Here is a 22,676-nt window from a genome sequence, read left to right on the forward strand (position 1 = left end):
GAATTCGACTTGAGCCATGGTAGTTAAAGTGGTGTGAAATAGCATTAATTCTCCTTTTACACAAATGGCACCTCTTGTGTTCATATTGCATACATTGGTTGTCATCTTGTGATGTTCATATTTAATCTTTGGATTTTTTATTGGATGATAAATATAAATATTCTGTAAGAGGGAATCAGTACTAGCCCAAGACATCTTGCTGTTTGGAGAGAAGGATCCCTATTGCTGTCTCTATTCCATGTATTGGCAGTAGAATCTAACTTCGGCACTGATGTCATCACAATGGCCTCCATAGCAAATGATGGCATGAAGTTGACATGGGGGTCTCAGGGAAGGTTGTATGCTTATTGCTCTCTGTCCCTTTACATCTGCTAACTCACAAATCTGCCTTCTTTTGCCTTACAAAGGATACAGCTCAAGGGAAATAGGTGCCAAACTCATGTCTGTTTTATAGATGAGCATACAGGTGTACAGTTTCATTTCCACAATTTTGGTTTTAACTTTTGCAAATTTGATTAAAAATATTCTCTCCCTGAATCTCTAGGTTCTCCAGTGTGACTCTGTGGTCAGCTTAATGCAGTGATGTTGGAGGATCTGGAGATTTCTAGAGAGAACACCTCTATAAAAATCTCTAGATATTCTAATGTGGTTCTGTGGTCAGTTTCTCAAGTGTTAAGGGCACAGGATCTCAATGAAAGTGAAAAACTGCAAATAAAAAATATTATTTGCACCTTTTCACTTTCATGGAGGTACTGTGCCCTTAGCCCCTGTTAATGTGGAGGGCTGTCAGTATTGCGGCATTGGGAGAAGTGTAAAAATATGGCAACTGGCTATATGTTACTTTCTGACCAAAAGTTTGGGACAACTCTTACACATAATAATAATAATAATAATAATAATAATAATAATACACTTTATTTATATTTCGCCCTTCTCCCCTATGGGACTCAAGAGTAGATTATAGCATTTACATACATAGGCAAACATTCAGTTCCTTTACAATCATATACAATGAGACACACAGAGGCTTCTCCTTTCATTTATGGCTTCTGGAGGCTCTGGCTCTGGCTTATCTCTGGCTCTGGGGAGGTGCTTTTCTCCATTTTCAAACCAAGGAGTCTGTATTGTCACTTCCTGGTTGTGTGACTGGCAAGATTGCTTGGAGTGTCTCTTTGCTGTTTCCCACAAAAGTGGTACCTATTTATCTACTCAGATATGCATGTTTTCAAACTGCTAGTTTGGCAGGAGAGGGAGCTGACAGACGAGAGCTCACCTGGTCTTGTGGATTCAAACTGCCAAACCAGGTTAGCAGTTTAGCAGCACAGGGATTTTAATCCACTGCACCACCACCGCCCCCTGCTCTAATTCAGCCATACTACCTGGATCCCACCCACCCCACTTTTTTCTGCATAGCTGGGAGATTAATATACAAACAACATCCAGTCTGGATGCCCATTGAGCCAAGAATCTCACCAGATAACCTTGTTTCAGTCAACCTGACATTCACAGGGCAATGTGAGGAGGAAGAGAGCCAGGTATGCTGCTCTAAGCTGACTGAAGGAAAGATAGACTATATGTGTAGCTGCTTTGATTTAGGGTCTGTCCAGACAGTACCTTTATCTCAGGAGCTTCTGCAGCAAACAGGAGGGTAGCCAGATGCTGTTCCTTGTAAATGTGGAAGCAATAACTCCAAAAGGCCAAAACTGCGAGATTTCCAGGTGCAGGAATATTGCAGTTTTAAGCCGAATATGCAGATCTTCACATGTCTATATGTCCCTGCAATCAGAAATCATGGGATTTTTTAAAAATCTGAGCTTGTTCTCGGGTTTTAGATGTTTGTTTCTGATTGGTCGGTTCCTAAAAAGAAAATGATACTTGAGTAGAAGGAAAAAAACTTTCTTTGTGTGGCAGAAACTTCATTAAATGTGTGGAGGGCACATTTTCTCTGGCCAGGACAAAGAACAGAACTTTTGCAGTGATTTGCTGTTGTGATTCTCCGCATATCTGTATCTTGAGGTTTTTTAAAAAAAACAACCCACTGAAGTTTCTGGTGGAAGTCCTGCTGTGGTTATCTTGGGAGCCTCTAAATCTCACAACAAAGCATCAAGTCTGGACAACAGGCAGAAATACCAGGACCAACAGGTCTGTATGCAGACCTCTTCAGAAGTCCTGGGATTTTTTTGCCCCTGCTTAAAACCTGTGATTTAGTGCTTTCTGGAAGTCCCCTTAGATACTGAGAAAAAAGTGGGATATAAATCAATTAATTAATTAAATAAATAAATACCATCTTTGGCAGAAGTTGCCTTGGAGGCACTGGGCTGGGTGCCTTCTTTCAGCCTAGCCCACCTTTCAAGATTACTGTAAATTAGCTCCATATATATTGTTTGGGATTATTGCTTGGGAAGAGAATGCATCAAAATTGAGTTGTGAAGCACATGTAGTCCATGAAGAAGGTCCCAGGTTCAGTCCCCAGGTGCTGGGAAAGATTTCTGTTTGGGATCCTGAAGAAATAGTGTTGGCCTGTAGATTACAAGAGACCAGAGCTAGAAAGCTGTTTTCTAAGCAATTAGAAATCTTAAAATGTCTACGATAGTAGGACAGGTACACGTGACAGGAAAGTGAGAGGGATCCAACCCTTTTAAGAAATTGTAGTATTGCTTCAAAAGAACAGTTAAAAGATGGAAGTTGCTACAGAATATACAAAGCAATAGGAAGAGGTGTAACTAAATTGCTGTATTGAGACTGGTGAGTTTCCAGTGCCCACCCCCAAAATTCATTCCATATTCCTACAGAGTGCTCCTGATGACGGTTTCAAGGTAGCTTATGGAAAATGTGATATGATCTCCGTGCTAAAAAGGGTGAAGAAAGGATCACATGAGCAGTGGGATGGGGACTGACAGTTCTGGCTCCTAATTCTAGATCAGTGGTTCTCAACCTGTGGTCCATGGACCACCAGTGGTCCACAAGAACTAAAATATGTTCCGCGGCCTTACCGTTACTACACAGTTGCAACGTGCAACGTCTTGTGAAATCCTCTTAATGGTGCCGAGGCAATGGGGATGTTAGGCAGGGAAAGACTGACTACCCATGAAAGGCACAACAACAAGCCTCCTGACTGCTGCTTCTCCTCCTCCTCCTTCCTCCCCCTGAGCAAAACTGTTCCATGTGGCACCTGGAAGCAGGGGTGCCTAGGTGTCTTCATTTTTAGTCCTGTTCCTGGGGTTATTTAGGATGCTAATTCAGAAAATTGCATTGGATAACATCAGCTCAAGATTATTAAATATGGTTTTCTGTGGGCGAGCAGATGGTGACTACTAGATGGCATATGTTCTGTATCAGAAACTAGAGCTGATGTGGTCTACCCAGTGCAGTTTTCTGAATCAGCACCTCAAATAACCAAACCAAATCTACAGTTGATCAAAAAATGATTCGTAACCTTTTTCATACTTATGTTGGTGAGTGGCCTCTGGTCAAGAAAAGGTTGGTAAGCACTGTTCTAGATAAAGAATGTACCTGTTGTTATCCTGTAGTTTCACTCTGTCCTAGTTGGCACAGCAGATGGCAATTGTTGATTGGTGTTGATGTCAAACAGCATCTATATATCTAACCCAAAAAAGGGAAACGTGAGAGCTTGAAATACCTTTTGGTTCAATGTTCCTTCTTTTTATAAATACTTATTGTGTTACGTTTTTAATTCTGTGCTCTTTGGGCTTGTCCCTTTGTAAGCTTCCCCAAGTCCCTTCGAGGAGATGGAGGCGGGGTATTTAAAAGCTGTTATTATTATTATTATTATTATTATTATTATTATTATTATTATTATTCATAGTAATAAATCTGCTTGGAATTTGAAGTTCCATGGTAGCCCTGCAAGGTGCTTACAAAGTATTGGTCTAACTTTGCCTTTGTGTTCTTATAGGTGACTCTCTCGGTGGGGCCACACTGACCATGCTCAGGAGCTTCTGTCTTCAGCTCATGTCCTTGCTTTGGATCCTGGTGGCCCATCACCATTTTGCTCAAGGTGAGGATTAGTGAAATGTTTGCTTGTGTGCACAAAGTCTTATCGCAAGAAAAGAAGCAATGACTCATGTACCATGGTGTATTCAGGGGCCTCTCATGAACTCATGGCAAGTGACTAGTTCCATTTTCTTCCCCATTCTTTAAGTGCCAAATAAATCATTAAGCAGTATCTGTATCCAGGGGTGGATTAAGACATGTCAAGACGTTACACTATGCCAAGTTGAAGAGGCCCTACAATGTTACTCCCCTCCCCATTCTAACAAACATTCAAAATTTTGGATGTATCTGCATTACACTATTATATTAGCCTCTTACACTGTCTTGGGTCTGTCCCAAGGAATCCATGGATATGCAGCTTGATTAAGTAACTGGAATTCTCTCATAAAAAGCTGTAGTCCAGTCTCCTGTACTACATTTCCCAAGGTATTCTAAGTGCTTACCAATGGTACAGGATTAAACTAATGTAACCTTCAGTCCCTTTCTTTTTGGGCTACTTGAGGGCCTTCTAAATATATCACTAAACTAAAAATTCCAGAATTCTTAAAAATGGAGCAATAATAAAAAATGTAGTATGAAAGGGCCCTTTAACACTAAACAATGATAAAACTATGATTCCACTTTCACTGTCATTGCAATGTGGAATCCTGAAGTTTGTAGTGTGGTGAGGCAATAGAGCAGAGTTGCCCAATCATTGGTCTTCTAAATGTTTGGGACTTCAATTCCCAGAATCCTTGGACATTGTTGGAGTTGACATTCCAGACATCTGGAGGGCCAAATGTTGAGCTAGAGCTCTTAATGACTGTGATTTCTAGTACCCCAAACTATAAATCCCAGGATTCCATAGGAAATAACATGAGAGCTAAAGTGGAATTAAAAATCTATCACAAAAGGTTCTTTGTCTCTCCACCCAACTTTCTTTCTTTCCTATTGAAGAAATATAAAATCTTAAAGGTCTATTTATGGTCTATTTAATTTATGTTTAAATACTGCAGTATGTGGGTGTCTTGATTAGATTGTTCAGCATGCTTGCGAGAAGAAAGCCAAAAATGGTTCGTAATCTTCCTCTCCCGGTCTGACAAATTAACAGAGCTGGATGCTTCCCTTTTTGTGTATCAGAATGATTGCTTTCTCTCTATTGCTGCATGACTTGAGTAGGGCAAAGCTGCTCTGTGTGTGCGCGTGTGTGCCTATGTGTGCATGCTTGGATGCACGCACAGGCACGCACCAGGCAATCCAGTATAAGACCCCGGGTGGGTTTTAATCATAGTGGTTTGCATGCTGCCAACAGGATTCCTTGATTATGCACAGAGGTTATGGCAATCAAAATAAAGGGATTTGTATGGCACATTTCTTGAGTCATCAGAGAGATACTTACCCAAAAGGCTATATGAAAAGACAGTGCTATTGCTTGTCTCACAGCTTTGCCAGCTAGTTGCACATAGTTAGTTGCCAGCTAATTGCACATAGCTAGTTGCTCCTGGATTATTCTGAGTGCTGAATTACATGTTAAATGCTGGCTGCATGTTTCACTCAATGTTGTGTTTCATTCCTTCAAAAGTGGAAAAATAGAGTTACTTAACTTCATGTCCACCCCCTTTTGTTTTCTATCCAAAATACCCAGCACTTGCTTCCTTTCCTTTACCCTTTTATTACACACTTTCAGAAAGAGTTAAAACTTGTTTTATTTTTCAGCAGGCCTTTGGTAACATTTAAGATAGTAAGTAGCCAGACTGAATGCCAGTTACATTCGCACTTTATATCTGCATTTTGAGGGGTATACAGCTGGGCTGCTACATTGATTATATGGATTATATGGATCTTTTCATCAATGGCTATTGCCACATTTTTCTGGTTCTGATTAATAGTGACTGCTTTTGCTAATGTCTGGTTTTATGTAAATGTGTTATTGATTTTATATGCTGTATATTGTCTTTTATGTGTTGTTTGGCACCATTGTGTGCTAATTTGTAAGCCACCCCATGTACCTATGGAGATGGTGGCGAGGTATAAATAAAGTTTTATTTATTGTTGTTATTATACCAGTGGAAAAGCACCTGGAGGGGGACTCTTTAGTGGGAAAATATTGGGAAAGGTATCCCTTCCGTCATGATGTTTTCTGCACAGAAATGGGGGCTGTGGAGGCTTCTTTGGTTTAAAGGAAGAAACGCAGTTAATGTGTAACAATGCACTGCCAAACTTTAATAGGTATATTGGTCCTAGCTCGCCTTCACTGACCCCCACCTGTGTTTTTGGGCATGCAGTGACATCTGCTGGACATTCTGTGAAAAATCTTAAATTCTCCCCAGTGGAAGCCATGCCTCAGGGCCAAACTAGATAAAATGCTAAGTGTCTCACCACTTTTATTGATCTATAGCACATGTGTAAAACTCAAGGCTCACAGGCCAATCCAACCTGTCATGTCATTTTATGTGGCCCTCCAAATGCTGAACAACAACTCCTGTGTTCCTCACTGTTAGAAGTGATGGGAGTTGTGATACAGTAACATCTGGAAGTCTGCAGTGTGTTCTGCTTAGTCAGAATAGTGGGGTTTGAATTTAGATATGAGGCTTGCAGATATGATGTCTGACTTTAAAATGTCCTTTAACCTTCCTCCAACCTTCGAGCCACAAGTGCTGTTGGGTTGTAATCCCCATTATCCCCAATTCACATGACAGATAATCAAAAGTTATCGAAGTTGCTATTCAATAGCATGGGGGTCTGAACTGGGTAAAAAATAAGGAAAAGGAACCACTATGTAAAAAAATTATAGTTGACCCTCTGTGTCCATGGATTCTCCATCCATGGATTCAACAGACTTTTGAAGGCGACCTTAAGGCTGACGTGGCCTTGATCAAAATGAGTTTGATACCCTTGATCTATAGCCATAGGCAGTATGATCCCTGCATCTGAGAGTAAGTCCTTGTTAGGAATTTTCTGGGACCTCCAGGCAATTCTGTGGAATGTTTCCTCTGGAAGTCACCATAGAGTCACGTTGGAAGAACTAGCAAAGTTCTAGATGGGCTTTCAAAATTTTTCATCATTTGAGAATTTTACTTTCTTTGGACCACAGCATCTGCCGGACAATGTGAGCATGGCCATGCTAATTGGGGGATTGTTCAAAAAGTAAAATTTCCAGCTTCGCCTTTCCTTTCTCTCTCTCTCTACATCAGATCCCTGGCTAAAACTACACAAGCTTCCTCCAACTGTTCCTTGCTCTTAAAGGGATGCAACTATTTGGATTTCAGTTTTCCTCCCAATGGCAAATAGCAGCGTTGGGAGAAAGTTTTTGTTAGTAGAACAAGAGGGTTAACCCCCTTTCTTGTTCCACAATCCAGATATCCACATGTGATGCTCTTTTAAAATAGTAAATTAGACAAAAATGATTGCACAATTCACTGTACTCGTTGAGCAATTCAAAACAAAACAAGCAGTATATGTATAAATGTACTGTGTAGTAACTGTTATATTAAGACAGTGTTTCTCAACCTTCCTAATGCTGCAACCCCTTAATGCAGTTCCTCAGATTATGGTGACCTCCAACCATAAAATTATTTTTGTTGCTACTTCATAACATAATTTTGCTACTGCTATGAATTGTAATGTAAATATCTGATATGCAGGAGGTATTTTCATTCACTGGACCAAATTTGGCACAAATATCTGATATGTTCAAATTTGAATACTGGTGGGTTGGGGAGAGGGGGTTGATTTTGTCATTTGAGAGGTGTAGTTGCTGGGATTTATAGTTAACCTACACTCAAAGAGCATTCTGAACTCTACCAATGATGAAATTGAACCAAACTTGGTTCAACAGAGAACTCCCATGACCAACAGAAAATACTGGAAGGGTTTGGTGGGCATTGATCTTCAATTTTGGAGTTGTAGTTCAGCTACATCCAGAGAGCACTGTGGACTCAAACAATGATGGATCTAGATCAAACTTGGCACGAAAATATGCCCAGAATGTGAACACTGGTAGAGTTTGGGAAAAATAGACTTGACATTTGGGAATTGTAGTTGCTGGGATTTATAGTTGACCTACAATCAAAGAGATTCTGAACCCCACCAATGATAGAATTGGGTCAAACTTCTCACACAGAACCCCCTTACCTTGAAGGGACTCGTTGGTGCGACCTTCTCTTCAACCTTGCATGCTCTCCCTTGCCTGCACATGCGCACCATGCTGTCATGCACCAAGCATGCCTGCTCTCCCCTCCCCACTTGGAGTCTCAGAAATAGCCCTCCCCTTGGCTGAGAGGCCAGCCAATCACAGCAGAGGAGGGCTTTTGGTCAGAGGATTCGCCATCTGTCTCCAAAAAGAAAGCGAAGGACAGACAGAGAGATCTTCATACTTCTCTGCCAAAGGGGTTCCTAAGACCATCAGAAATATATATTTTCTGATGGTCTATGGTGACCACTCTGAAACCCCCTCGCGACCCCTCCCAGTGGCCCCGATACCGAGGTTGAGAAACACTTTATTAAGAGGTGTAAATACAGGAGAATTATTGTGCCTTGTTGAACAAGTTTAACTCATTTTATTTGTACAAATTTAAGAGCAATTTGCATTTGTATATCAAATATATATCTACATCTCAGTCTTCTACTATGCTAATATTCTTCCCGGGAATTATTTGTTTCCCCTAATAATTGCCTTTGGGAGCTCTTGTTCAGTGAAAGTGGTCCAGGGGCCCTTTCAGACAGGCCATATAACTTAGTATCTAATCCCAGGTTTTCTGCTTTATACTGGATTATATGAATTTGCATTGCTAGATAATCTGGGATAAATAGGAAATTTGGTATCAGATCCTGGGATCTAGGGCCTGTCTGGAAGGGCCCCAGGAATCTATATTAGTAAACTCTTGCATCCCCATTAAACTTACAAGAATTCTGAAGGGAAACTCATTCTTTAGCAAGTGAAGTGATATGAAATGTACTGTATATAAGTATGCCTATAATGATATGACCTAGATCCCCATCATTTCTCCTTGCACACCACTTTGTGATGAAACAGAGAGGAAGAAGTAAGTGGGCCAAGCAGGAGAATATTCATGTGTTCTGAGTATAGAGAAAAGGACAAAAGTGATGAGAAAGCAGGCTTGAGAAGAAGAACAGAGGAAAAGAAAGAGACAGAAAATAGCACTAGATCTGGGCTCAGTTACAATACTGGGGGCATTTACATAATTAAAGAGAAATCAATCCTTTGGAACAGTTTTTCACTTTAAGGCATGGGACCGAGGGCTGGAAATCCTGGGTTTTGTGTGTGTGTGTTTGTGTCAGGAGAGACTTGAGAAACTGCAAGTCACTTCTGGTGTGCGGAAATTGGACGTCTGCAAGGACATTGCCCAGGGGATGGCTGGATGTTTTGATGTTTTACCATCCTTGTGGGAGGCTTCTCTCATGTCCCTGCATGGGGAACTGGAGTTGACAGAAGGAGCTCCTCTGTGCTGTCCTCGGATTCAAACCTCCGACCTGTTGGTTGTCCTGCCAGCACACAGGTTTAACCCATTGCGCCACCGGAGGCCTGCACAGTAAAGGCATAGAACTCTACTTCAGTTTCTAGATTGCTCTGCAGCTATAATTGTTTTGTGGTGTTTGCAGTGGGCCCTCTACTTTCACTGGGTTTGGGGCTTATGTGAAAACGGGGAAAACTCCCATTTTAAAAACCTGTAATTTTTTTAAACTGAGTGAACACAGCCATAAGAATTTCTAGGTTCTCCAACACAATTTCCGGCAGAAGTTGACCATAGAGTTGCATTGGAGGACCTGAAGATTCCTATGGGAAACACATTTATCAGATCTATGAACAACCAAATCCTCAAAAGTCTGACCCGCAAATAAATGGGCAGGTGGCTATATTCTGTCTTGGGTAGGCTACACAGCAATACAGAAACAATTTTGTAGTCTTTCTTTACAGCCCCAACTGGGTACTAACTTATTATTATACTGTAACTCCTGAAACATAACCTACATAAGTATCAAAAGGAGAAAAGTCCAAATGTCTGGTATATATACATAACACAACAACAAGTAATCCTGGGTACAGTTGTTTCTGTATTGTCTATTTTTATTGATACCATTTTTGTTATATCGCAATATAGGTATCTGTGCCTAATTGATAGACTGCACAGCAGGCAGCTTTTGCTTCCGTCTCCAGTTTCCACCTTTCAGCGGAGGTTGAGGGAAGATGGAACAGTCTTGGTGTATTTCCATGGTATTCTTTTCATTAGTGGCCACAGTGGCGCAGCGGGCTAAACCGCTAAGCAGCAGAACTTGCTGAGTGGAAGGTTGGTGGTTTGAATCTGTGGGATGGGGTGAGCTCCCATTGTTAGCCCCAGTTTCTGCCAATCTAGCACTTCGAAAACGTGCAAAATGTGACTAGATCAATAGGTACCGCTTAGGCAGGAAGTTAACAGCACTCCAGGCAGTCATGCTGGCCACATGACCTTGGAGGTGTCTATGGACAACGCTGGCTTTTCGGCTTAGAAATTGAGATGATCACCACCCCCCAGAGTCTGACTCAACTAGACTTAATGTCAAGAGGAAACCTTTACCTTTACTATTCTTTCAATTGTTGATGTAGCCATTCTTGTTCAATCCAATTTTTAAAATGAATTTTAAATTTACATTCTATTAGTATTGTATTTGACTCTTTGTTCTATGTATTTTAATGGCATTGTGTATTATTTGAGTTATCTAACCTGCCTTGAGCAGTGATGGGAGGCGATAACAAATAAAATTTAAGATGATGTCAACGGTTAATGTGATTATTATTATTATAATATCACCATGAGAGACAGCCACTCTTTGTATTAAAATTCCTGTGTTGGCAAGTGGATATTCCTTTTGGATCACTTGCTCAATGCCATAATTCCATCTTACACAATATTACTTTAATTTGGTGAACAATAACTTAAAATTCTGGGTAAGAGAATTCTAGTGCTGACTTTCAAGGGGAATCCAGAATTCTAAGTACTTTCATGAGTTATGCCATGGCAATTAAAATGGTACCAAATGACTCAATTATTCCTGAGAATGCGGATGACTTTGGCTGGAACTAGACTGTAAAAATAATGCAGTTTGACAGCACTTTAACTGCCACAGTTCAACACTATGAAATCATGGAAATGATACTATTACAAGCCTTCTTCCCAAGGAGTTCTGGTGCCTCTCCGACTCCATAGCATTAAGCCAAGGCAGTTAATGTGGTGTCAAACTCCATTAAGTCTACCATGTAGATGCTCCGTTTCTTCCTAAACGTTTACACTCTTGTGGTTTTCCGGTTGTCAATTTAGTCTACTTTAAACACTGGCTTGTAGTAATTTTTAAAGTTTCCACTGAAAAAGCCAAAAAAGGGTTTCAGGTGTGAACAGATTAGAGCGTTATTGCCCAACTTAGTATTTGCTAATGTGGCTTGTGATGGTGTGTGATCCTGTCTCTCCTCTGTCATTATGATTAACAACTTCCTCCCCATACATACACAGTTTTGTCTGCTATGAGGTTTGTTTACAAAGAAACCTACTGTTAGTTTAAGCTAACTTTAATAGAACTTCTCTACATTCATTGCAGATAGGCAGGAGAGGGGGCAAGAATTCTTGACAGCTTCATCATTGCCACGTCAGCTTTTTAAATTAAAATATTACAGCGTTGATTAGTTCTCTCTTTTCCCCTCAGACACCTTGAAGCAGGGGTGGAGTCCTTTCCCAAGAAGTATTACTTACAGAGGTGGTGGAAGAAAGAGATGTGTTTGTGAAGGGTGGAGTGAGGTTTCTATAGGTGCCTATGTCTTTTGTATGAGGGACAGTTGTCACAAAATAAAATCCGCCACTCAGCATGGCCTTTTCCAAGCTCTGTGCATCAGGGAACCAATCTCACCAGTTTCATCGTGACCTGGATGGGTTATTTAAGTTAAAATGCAACTTTCCAACATTTCACAGATGAAAATTCTTCCCATGCAGAAGCAGTCTTGCTTCTCTATCTAATCTCTCTTCCAGCCTGTCATCCTGCAAAACAGTTTCATTTTCACAGAGAGAGTCCTCCATTCTCCCAACCGGGGAATTGCATTTCTGTTCCAAAATCCCCTGTCTGAACACAGGTCCTGCACTCCCCAGACCCTTCGTTAACATCCTCAGCTGTCTGCATTATATCAAACCCCTCCGCATCATCTTCGGCTGGCTGAGTTACAACACTACTTGCATAAAAAGCCAGGTCTTAAGTCTCTTTCTAAAAACCAGGAGGGATGGGGCCTAACTGATGTGACTGGGGAGGGAGTGCCATAGCCAAGGGGCCACTACTGAGAAGGCCCTGTCTCTCATCCCAACCAATCACATTTGCGAGGAGGTTGGGACAGAGAGCAGGACCTCCCCAGCCCATCTTAAAGCTCTTGTAGGCTCATAGAAGATACGTTCAGAAATAAGGATAAAAAGTAGTATATTGCTCATCTGCTCATCTGTAGTAATCTAGCTGCTTTTTAAAATGTTGGTTTGCATAATTTCATTATTATTTGTTGTATTCTTTTATCTGATCTGCTTGTATTCCAGATTTTTTTTCCAGAAAAGGACTGTTCTGTAGATTTGTATGCTAAGATCTTGCATCATCTTTAACTTATTAGCAAGTTTGTACTTAAAAACTACCGTTTATTGAAAATGAGGGGAGAGTAATGGAAAGAGAAGAGCATTTTCCATGTTGCAAAATAAAATGCATTGATTCTTGATCAAAGACAGTATTTAGATTCTTGATCAAAGAGGCTCTGAGGACTGAATGGCGTCTACAAGCCATAGTTTCCCATCTCTATAGAGAGTCAATGTGGTGCAGTCGGTAACTCATGACTATGATGGTGGTGGCGATGATGATGATGATGATGATAATATGTTTTTTTTGGCCTCTCCTTTCGGCTCAACTATGGAGACCAGGGTATGACCTGCTCTGTCATAGAAACCTGCTGGGTGACCTTGGGCAAGTGATACTCTCTTAGCCTCCAAGGAAGGCAAGGGTGAGCTGGCCTGAACAAAAATTGCAAAAAAACAAAAAACAAACCCATTATAGGTTAACTTTAGGGTTATCATATGCCAGAAAACACACAACAACAACAAGGAGAATAGTAGACATACATAGTCTTGAAACAGGAGGCTTAGTGTGTTTTGTGTGGTGAAATCTATCCAAACAAGTAACCTAACCTATGAAAAGTGATGTGCTACTCTTGTTCAGTTCAGTCTGATTTAAGTTATGAAATATTCCTTATGTATTAATTCCTGCTCTCTGTGTTGTTTTGCAGGTGATGACTGTAGTGACCATTGTAATTTGGCTCATGGCAGCTGTGAAAAAGATGGCAAATGCAGGTAAAGCAGTATTGAAATGTTGTTGAATAAGAAAGCTATTGAATCATTATGTTATTGCAACATTCTGTGCCAAGCTTGACCAGATTCAGTACCTAATAACTCCAGTTCTGCAGTACAAAGTCTACTACTGGCTCATATCTACTATACTGAGAAATCTGCCTATGAAAAAATGTGTGTATTACAGTGTATTGATACAACATTCCTAGGCATCTGAGGAAATAAACTTGGGGCTCTCTTCACTGGGCAGTTTAACCTGATAGAATCATAGAATTGTAGAGATGGAAGAGACCTCGTGGGCCATCTAGTCTAACCCCCTGCCAAGAAGCAGGAAATCGCATTCAAAGCACCCCTGACAGATGACCATCCAGCCTCTGTTTAAAATCCCTCAAAGAAGGAGCCCCCGCCACACTTTGGGGCAGAGAGTTCCACTGCTGAACACCTCTCACAGTTAGGAAGTTCTTCCTAATGTTCAGGTGGAATCTCCTTTCCTGTAGTTTGAAGCTATTGATCTGCATCCCAGTCTCCATGGCAACAGAAAACAAGCTTGCTCCCTCCTCCTCATAACTTCCCCTCACATATTTATACATGGCCATCATGTCTCCTCTCAGTCTTCTCTTCTGCAGGCTAAACATGCCCAGCTCTTTAAGCCACTTCTCATAGGATTTGTTCTCTAGACCCTTGATCACTTTAGTCGCCCTCCTTTGGACGCATTCCAGCTTGTTAACATCTCTCTTGAATTGTGGTGCCCAGAATTGGACACAGTATTCCAGGTGGTCTGACCAAAGCAGAATTGAGGGGTAGCATGACTTCCTGCATCTAGACACTATACTCCTATTTATGCAGGCCAAAATCCCATTGGCTTTTTTTTTTGCTGCCGCCTGACATTGTTGGTTCATGTTTAACTTGTTGTCCATGAGGACTCCAATATCTTTTTCACATGTACTGCTATTGAGCCAGGCATCCCCCCATTCTGTATCTTTGCATTTCATTTTTTTCTGCCTAAGCGGAGTATCTTTCATTTGTCCTTGATGAACTTCATTTTGTTAGTTTTGGCCCATCTCCCTAATCTGTTAAGATTGTTTTGATATGCTTCAGAGCAGTTCTAGATCTGGCACTGTTCTCTAAATAGTCCAGGGGTACCTGCATTTCTTCTCCATCATGTCACTGCTGCAGTAGCTCCTAGCCTGAAGCAGAGTTCCAGCCGAACCCGTAGCCATCGCAGTGCCTCGAATCCCATGCAATCAGCAAAAAGGAAGGGGGCACAGGTCCCTTATTCTGACTTCATAGATGTGACAGGTGATAGCCGGGAGTTCTGATAGAGCTCCATGGAGAGCTAGGATCAACAATGTTGGTGGTGACATGGGCATGATCCATTCCTTTTTCCTGTGTTGTAATCATTTGTAATCTTACAATTAAAAAAAGAGCTATGTTACATCTTGACACAGAGATAATAACTTGCCAAGCAACTTTCTGTTAACCACTGTTGTATCCAAGTGAGGTTATTTTGCACAATCCTGTTCCATATGCACATTTTGGCCCGGGGAAGAAGATTGGGTTTTTGTTTATAGCATTTCCCAACGTATGCTTTGCAGTTCTACGTTACCTCTGGGGTATAGGCTTGTCTGGAAGAATATAGCTTGTTCAGGGTGACTCAGTGAAGGTACTGGCAGAATGGCAGTTGGAATCTACTGTGAATAACTGAGGAACAATAGGATATGTAGGTCATGACTGAGTAACATGGAGGACTCACGGATCCAGGTTACAAGGATTTGCCTTCTTAATGAGCCAGCTCAGGTAAAAAAGACCATCATAGTTTGTAAACACTGCCTGTGCATGTTAGGAATATTTTGCCTATTGCATAATCATCTCTCATGGAGCTTACATGGTGATGGGAACATGCCTGGGGCAAGCAGGTGAAAAACCACATGGAGAAAGCCAGGAGCATCCTGAGTTGGGCTCCTGGTCTACGTGGAACAAGTAGACCATGAGCCCTTTAGCAAGGGGAGAGATGTTGGTAGAGGTTGTAGACCCTGACCCACAGCTATGAGGAAGAACAGGGAACATGTCACCTATGAACTTTGTCTGTCCTCTGCCATACTATCCCAGGAGCAAGGAGAGCCTGCAGTGATTGTGAAGGTATCTTTCCTACATTTTTGCTTTTTGTTTATTCCATGCATCTGGATAAAATGACAACGCAAAAACTGCACACAAATACACAAGGGCCCATGAATTTTTGTTCCCTTATGCCAAGGCTTACGTGACCTAGTTGTTTCATTTCCCATGCATGGTGTTTACATTTTAAAAAAATCATATTTAACTATTCATTTTTAATAATAATATAATAACTTTATTTTTATATCCTGAAGGGACTTGGGGTGGCTTACAAAGGAACAAGCCCAGAGAACACAGAGCTAAAACGTAATGCAATAAAATATAACAAAACAACACCAAATAGAAACATATCACAATAGAACATAACATCATAAGAACATTACCATGGGAGCAATAAAAGTGCTGAGTTTAGAGGGCTCTGTGTTTGTGCAATTCCTAGATAGAGCTAAGGAAAAGTGCAAAAATTCAGTGGAAGAGATGGGAGAATAATGTCCTTAGGCTTTATAATGTCAGGATTGTAGAGTGGAGGGCCGTGCTAAAGTGCCAGAACATGAGTATTAAAGGGCCAATTCTTTGGAACTGCCTAATCAAAGGCACAACAGAACATCCATGTTTTTAGGTTCTTGCGGAAGGAGGACAGGGTAGGTGACAGTCTGATCTCTCTAGGAAGAGAGTTCTAGAGCCGGGGGGGGGGGGGGGGAGGACCACCGAGAAGGCCCTCTCCCTCATCCTCACCACCTGCACCTGAGACGGAGGCCGAAGTGAGAGAAGGGCCTCCCCGGGTGAGCTTAGGGCTTGTGTTGATTCATAGGTGAAGATGTGGTGCAGGAACTTATAATTACTCTTTCCTTGCTATTTCTGTCTTTGGTATCAATAATTCCATAAAAGAAATAATGCCCAGGAATATTTGTTCTTCTTCACTCGAGGCACACCTGCATACGTTTATTATTGTAATGATGATCTATACCAGTGGCTTCTATTTGTCACTGTGAATAGTATATGTGTGTTTTCAGTGGCTCCTCTTGTAGTCATGCGTGGCAGCATGAGGTGGCTGTGCATCAGCATTCCTTCAGGATAGCAGGACTCTGCAGTTCTCCCTTTCTCCTTGATAGAAAAAAATACCTAGCTAGGGGAGTGGCAGACTAGTATTGCCATGGATGGCGTTCAAAGAAAACCACACCCACACAGCCTGGGGATAGCCTTTTTGGCATGGAATAGTTAATTGCCACGTAAACACAGGGCTTGCACCTAATTTAGCCTCAGTTAAAGGAATAGTCAGCAACAAATACAGTACAGTTCCCACTAATTTGGATAGAAGTAATGTTGCATAAGTAGAAGCCTGCTCACAATGGGACTTTTATCCTCTTTCTTCTTCCCAGTAACTCCCACTCCCCTCAAAATCCTGCAAAACATGTGAGAGCAGGAGGAGGACTTAAAGGAAGTGGTATGAATTGTGCTGATTCGATCAGCAGAAAAACTTCAAAAACTTCATTGAATGTCACCTGTTCGTTTTATTCTCCCATTCAGTATTTTCTCCATTCACACAAAAATATTTTGCAGTTCACATTGGTTCACTTTTACATATTGGAGATAGCCTGTTGTATGTCTTTCTTAAAAGTCCGGTTGTATGCAGAGTAAGTGTATATAAAATTGTAAGTGTATATAAAATTGCAGGTTTAAGGTCCTGATACGCGTACACAGCTATTCTCTTTGGGAACAATTTAGATGTTATTGAAATAGAGAAAGAAGTAGTAAAAGCCAAGGTCACATTGCAGTTCTTTCACTTCAGCTGCATACCTCTTGATCAATGGGCTTCCACATATTTTGGACTTCATCTTCCAGAACTGGCTGTGGTATGTGGAGGACTTAAAACACCTGGAGGACTAAAATTTGGGAATCACTCCTCTAGATCCTCTTTGGTCAGTGGCAGACTCCTAAAACTAATGAAAACATTGCGTTGCTTTTGCTGTGGGTCAGCCACCGAAGACCTAACCTGTGAAGTATAATCACAATGGTTGAATGGAAATCCGCTGCTCTGTGAAATTGTACCATTGCTTTACCCTGCTTTGTATGTTGTGTTAGTGTTTGATCTTCTCACCCCAGTTTTTCTGCATCTTTTCCAGATGTGACCCAGGCTGGGATGGGGTATCTTGTGAGCAGTGTGTGAGGATGCTGGGCTGTATCCATGGAACATGCCACCAACCCTGGCAATGTATCTGTCAAAATGGCTGGGCTGGCAAGTTCTGTGACAAAGGTAAGTCATTCCGGTTCAAACTGGGAAAATCTTGAATAAGAGTAAAGGCTGCTCAGGAAAAAGACACAAAATAAATAAGTCTCACAAGAAGCTTTCTCACATGACATTAGATTGTAGGTCTGTATAGCTCAATATAATCTACATTGATGGAGCCCCCGGTGGCACAATAGGTTAAACCCTTGTGTCGGCAGGACTGAAGACTGACAGGTCAGAGGTTCGAATCCGGGGAGAGTGCGGATGAGCCGCCTCGTCAGTTCCAGCTCCCCATGCGGGGACATGAGAGAAGCCTCCCACAAGGATGGTAAAACCCTATCCTTCTTAGATAGAGGTAGTGGCTGGGTCTGTTTTTATAGGCATTAGTTTGATGGCTTTCTTGGTAAGAACAAATAATCACATCCCAGTTGGAACTAAAACCAAACGGATAGCCGATTCAATTGTTTAAGGACCATTGCAATATGGCATGTGAAATAGACATCAGAGAGCAGTCTGTCTACCCATTTTGCACCAGTACAGATGAAGATTCTGTAGCTCATGTTTGATTAAACTTGCTCTGATTTTCTGCCATCAAAGACCTGACCTTCACCCCAAAAATCCAAAGTACATTCTGCACCAAATATTACTTGTGCCAGCTTGCTCATTCGGCCCGACTCTGTGGGGGAGATGCTTAGTGGCAGTCATGTCCATTGCTCTGGGCATTTCCCTATTCGAGACATTGGTTGGAATTTCTACAGGGTAACTTGCTCATCTCCAGCAAAGGATCACCGCCTTGTCGGGGCGCTGGAGCTTGAGCACCTCAATGATGTCATGAGCGAAACTGTGAAGGGCCACCCAAGACGGGACGGTTGTGGCAGAGAGGTCAGACCAAGCGTGATCCCTGGGGAAGGCAATGGCAAACCACTCCAGTATCCTTGCCAAGAAAACTAAATGGACCAGTACAACCAGAGATATGTCGGTATGCCATTGGAAGATGGGACCCCCAGGTCGGAAGATGGCCAAAATGCTACTGGGGAGGAGCAGAGGATAAGTTCAACTAGCCCCAGATGTGATGACGCAGCTAGCTCAAAGCCGAAAGGAAGGCTAGCGGCCGACGGTACTGGAGGCGAACGACGAATCCGATGCTCTAAAGATCAACACACCATAGGAACCTGGAATGTAAGATCTATGAGCCAGGGCAAATTGGATGTTGTTATTGGTGAGATGTCAAGACTAAAGATAGACATTCTGGGGGTCAGCGAACTGAAATGGACTGGAATGGGCCACTTCACATCAGATGACCACCAGATCTACTACTGTGGACAAGAGGAACATCGAAGAAATGGAGTAGCCTTCATAATTAATAAGAAATTCACTAAAGCGGTGCTTGGATACAACCCAAAAAATGACAGAATGATCTCAATTCGAGTGCAAGGAAAGCCTTTCAACATCACAGTGATCCAAATATACGCCCCAACCACAGCTGCTGAAGAAGCAGAAGTAGATCAGTTCTATGAGGATCTGCAGGACCTACTGGATAATACACCAAAAAGAGACATTATTTTCATTACAGGAGACTGGAATGCCAAGGTGGGAAGTCAAATGACAACTGGGATCACAGGCAAGCATGGTCTGGGAGAACAAAATGAAGCAGGACGCAGGCTGATAGAATTCTGCCAGGAAAACTCGCTGTGTATAACGAATACTCTCTTCCAACAACCTAAAAGACGGCTTTATACATGGACCTCACCAGATGGTCAACACCGAAATCAGATTGACTACATCCTTTGCAGCCAAAGGTGGCGGACATCCATCCAGTCGGTGAAAACAAGACCTGGGGCTGACTGTAGCTCAGATCACGAACTTCTTCTTGCCCAATTTAGAATAAAACTAAAGAGATCAGGGAAAATACACAGACCAGTTAGATATGATCTCACTAACATTCCTAGCGAATATACAGTGGAAGTGAAGAACAGATTTGAAGGACTAGATTTAGTAAACAGAGTCCCAGAAGAACTATGGACAGAAGTCCGCGACATTGTTCAGGAGGCGGCAACAAAGTACGTTCCAAAGAAAAAGAAAACCAAGAAGGCAAAATGGTTGTCTGCTGAGACACTGGAAGTAGCCCAAGAAAGGAGGAAAGCAAAAGGAAACAGTGAAAAGGGGAGATAGGCCCAGTTAAATGCGCAATTCCAGAGGTTAGCCAGAAGAGATAAGGAACTATTTTTAAATAAGCAATGCATGGAAGTGGAAGAAGACAACAGAATAGGAAGGACAAGAGACCTCTTCCAGAAAATTAGAAACATTGGAGGTAAATTTCAGGCAAAAATTGGTATGATAAGAAACAAAGATGGCAAGGACCTAACAGAAGCTGAAGAGATCAAGAGAAGGTGGCGAGACTATACAGAAGATCTGTATAGGAAGGATAACAATATCGAGGATAGCTTTGACGGTGTGGTGAATGAATTAGAACCAGACATCCTGAGGAGTGAGGTTGAATGGGCCTTAAGAAGCATTGCTAACAACAAGGCAGCAGGAGATGATGGGATCCCAGCTGAACTGTTTAAAATCTTAAAAGATGATGCTGTCAAGGTGATGCATGCCATTTGCCAGCAAATATGGAAAACACAAGAATGGCCATCAGACTGGAAAAAATCAACTTATATCCCCATACCAAAAAAGGGAAATGCGAAAGACTGCTCCAACTTCCGTACAGTGGCCCTTATTTCTCATGCCAGTAAGGTAATGCTCAAGATCCTGCAAGGAAGACTCCAACAATACATGGAACGAGAGTTGCCAGATGTTCAAGCTGGGTTTAGACTGTGTGGATCATAATAAATTGTGGCAAGTTCTTGGTGGGATGGGCATACCAAGCCACCTTGTCTCTCTCCTGAGGAATCTGTACAAGGACCAAGTAGCAACAGTCAGAACTGACCACGGAACAACAGACTGGTTCAAGATTGGGAAAGGCGTACGGCAAGGCTGCATACTCTCACCCAACCTTTTTAACTTGTATGCAGAACACATCATGCGATGTGTGGGGCTGGATGAATGCAAAGCTGGGGTGAAAATTGCTGGAAGAAACATTAACAACCTCAGATATGCAGATGACACCACTCTGATGGCCGAAAGCGAGGAGGAGCTGAGGAGCCTTCTAATCAAGGTGAAAGAAGAAAGCGCAAAAGCCGGGTTGCAGCTAAACGTCAAAAAAACCAAGATTATGGCAACAAGAATGATTGACAACTGGAAAATAGAGGGAGAAACCGTGGAGGCCGTGACAGACTTTGTATTTCTAGGTGCAAAGATTACTGCAGATGCAGATTGTGGCCAGGAAATCAGAAGACGCTTACTTCTTGGGAGGAGAGCAATGTCCAGTCTCGATAAAATAGTGAAGAGTAGAGACATCAGACTGGCAACAAAGATCCGCCTAGTCAAAGCCATGGTATTCCCTGTAGTAACCTACGGATGTGAGAGCTGGACCTTAGGGAAGGCTGAGCGAAGGAAGATGCTTTTGAGCTGTGGTGTTGGAGGAAAGTGCTGAGAGTGCCTTGGACTGCGAGAAGATCCAACCAGTCCATCCTCCAGGAAATAAAGCCCGGCTGTTCACTGGAGGGAAAGATACTAGAGACAAAGTTGAAGTACTTTGGCCACATCATGAGGAGACAGGAAAGCCTAGAGAAGACAATTATGCTGGGGAAAGTGGAAGGCAAAAGGAAGAGGGGCCGACCAAGGGCAAGATGGATGGATGGCATCCTTGAAGTGACTGGACTGACCTTGAGGGAGCTGGGGGTGGTAACGGCCGACAGGGAACTCTGGCGTAGGCTGGTCCATGAGGTCACGAAGAGTCGGAGACGACTGAACGAATGAACAACAACAACTTGCTCATAGAAAGCTACCTTTCTGTGTGAGGGACATATGCCTTTCCCCTCAATTTCTTGCTGTCATAACATATTGCAAAAACAGGAATAACTATGTTCTTTAAAACTAAACATGTGCCTTTTCAGTCAGTCTAGATCAGCTATGAGCAAATTTTGGTCCTCTGGGTGTTTTGGACTTCAACTCCCACAATTCCTAACAGCCGATAAGACTGCTGGGATTTCTAGGAGTTGAAGTTCAAAACATCTGGAGAACATGTAAACCTGAAGCTTGCAGTTTTGCTATTCAGGATCTGAATTTAGAAATTCTAAGATCCCAGCTCCTGCAGCCTCCAGTTAGCATATTCAGCATGAAAGTTGTAGTGACTTTCCCAAGCTATGTACAAGAGCTCTGTCCTTCTTTGCATCTGGATATCCTCTCTCATACCTTTCATTGCAAAATATCTGTTATCATTGTAAATAAAAATAATAAACTACTGTTTCCTTTCTTTGTGTTATGCTTTAGCATGAGAAATGCACAATTAATATCTTCATTTACTGACTTGCATCCCTTTATCCTTTCAGATGTGCACATTTGTGAGCACCAGCCTCCATGTCAGAACGGAGCCCAGTGCATCTACGATCGTGATGGGGAATATTCATGCCTGTGTCTTGAAGGATTCCATGGGAAGGACTGCGAGCTGAAGACAGGGCCATGTGAGAAGTCAGGGTGAGAGATCCTAATAGAAATAGATGGAGGTGCACCTGAGGAGAGAGTTAATTGTATGTGTTTATTTTATGTCTGTTTATGCAACATTGAATTGTCGCCTACTTGTAAGCCACTCAGAGTCCCCTTCGGGGTGAGAGAGAGCGTGGTATAAATATAGTAAAATAAATACATACATAAATAAATAAGATAAACTTCTCTGTGGGCCACACCAATTGTGGTTAGGGGTGTGTCTGTATGTGGCCTGCTGAGCAAAGTTATTTACATTATTGCTTTCTGAAAATATGAATGTAAAACATAGAAATTAATAGCAGATCTTAGTTGCATGGAATGAGGGCCTAGTTTTATCCCATCAAATACAGCACAGTCAGTAGGGATGTTGTAACCTGTGCTTGATCTCTCAT

General features: G+C 42.0%; 1 protein-coding gene across 5 annotated transcripts in view; it reads left to right on the forward strand.

Moving 5' to 3' along the window:
- Positions 1 to 22,676, forward strand: part of DLK2 (delta like non-canonical Notch ligand 2) — a 107,394-nt gene that overhangs the window by 82,150 nt on the left and 2,568 nt on the right. For all 5 annotated transcript variants that reach the window (XM_060754025.2, XM_060754024.2, XM_060754023.2 and 2 more), the window contains exons 2-5: positions 3,917 to 4,018; positions 13,289 to 13,352; positions 17,588 to 17,718; positions 22,131 to 22,275. In XM_060754025.2, coding sequence (XP_060610008.2) covers positions 3,946 to 4,018; positions 13,289 to 13,352; positions 17,588 to 17,718; positions 22,131 to 22,275 — 413 coding nt within the window. In that variant the 5' untranslated portion in view covers positions 3,917 to 3,945. The remainder of the gene's footprint in view (positions 1 to 3,916; positions 4,019 to 13,288; positions 13,353 to 17,587; positions 17,719 to 22,130; positions 22,276 to 22,676) is intronic.

Source organism: Anolis sagrei, chromosome 1 (genome assembly GCF_037176765.1).
Source record: "Anolis sagrei isolate rAnoSag1 chromosome 1, rAnoSag1.mat, whole genome shotgun sequence".
NCBI classification, from domain to species: domain Eukaryota; kingdom Metazoa; phylum Chordata; class Lepidosauria; order Squamata; family Dactyloidae; genus Anolis; species Anolis sagrei.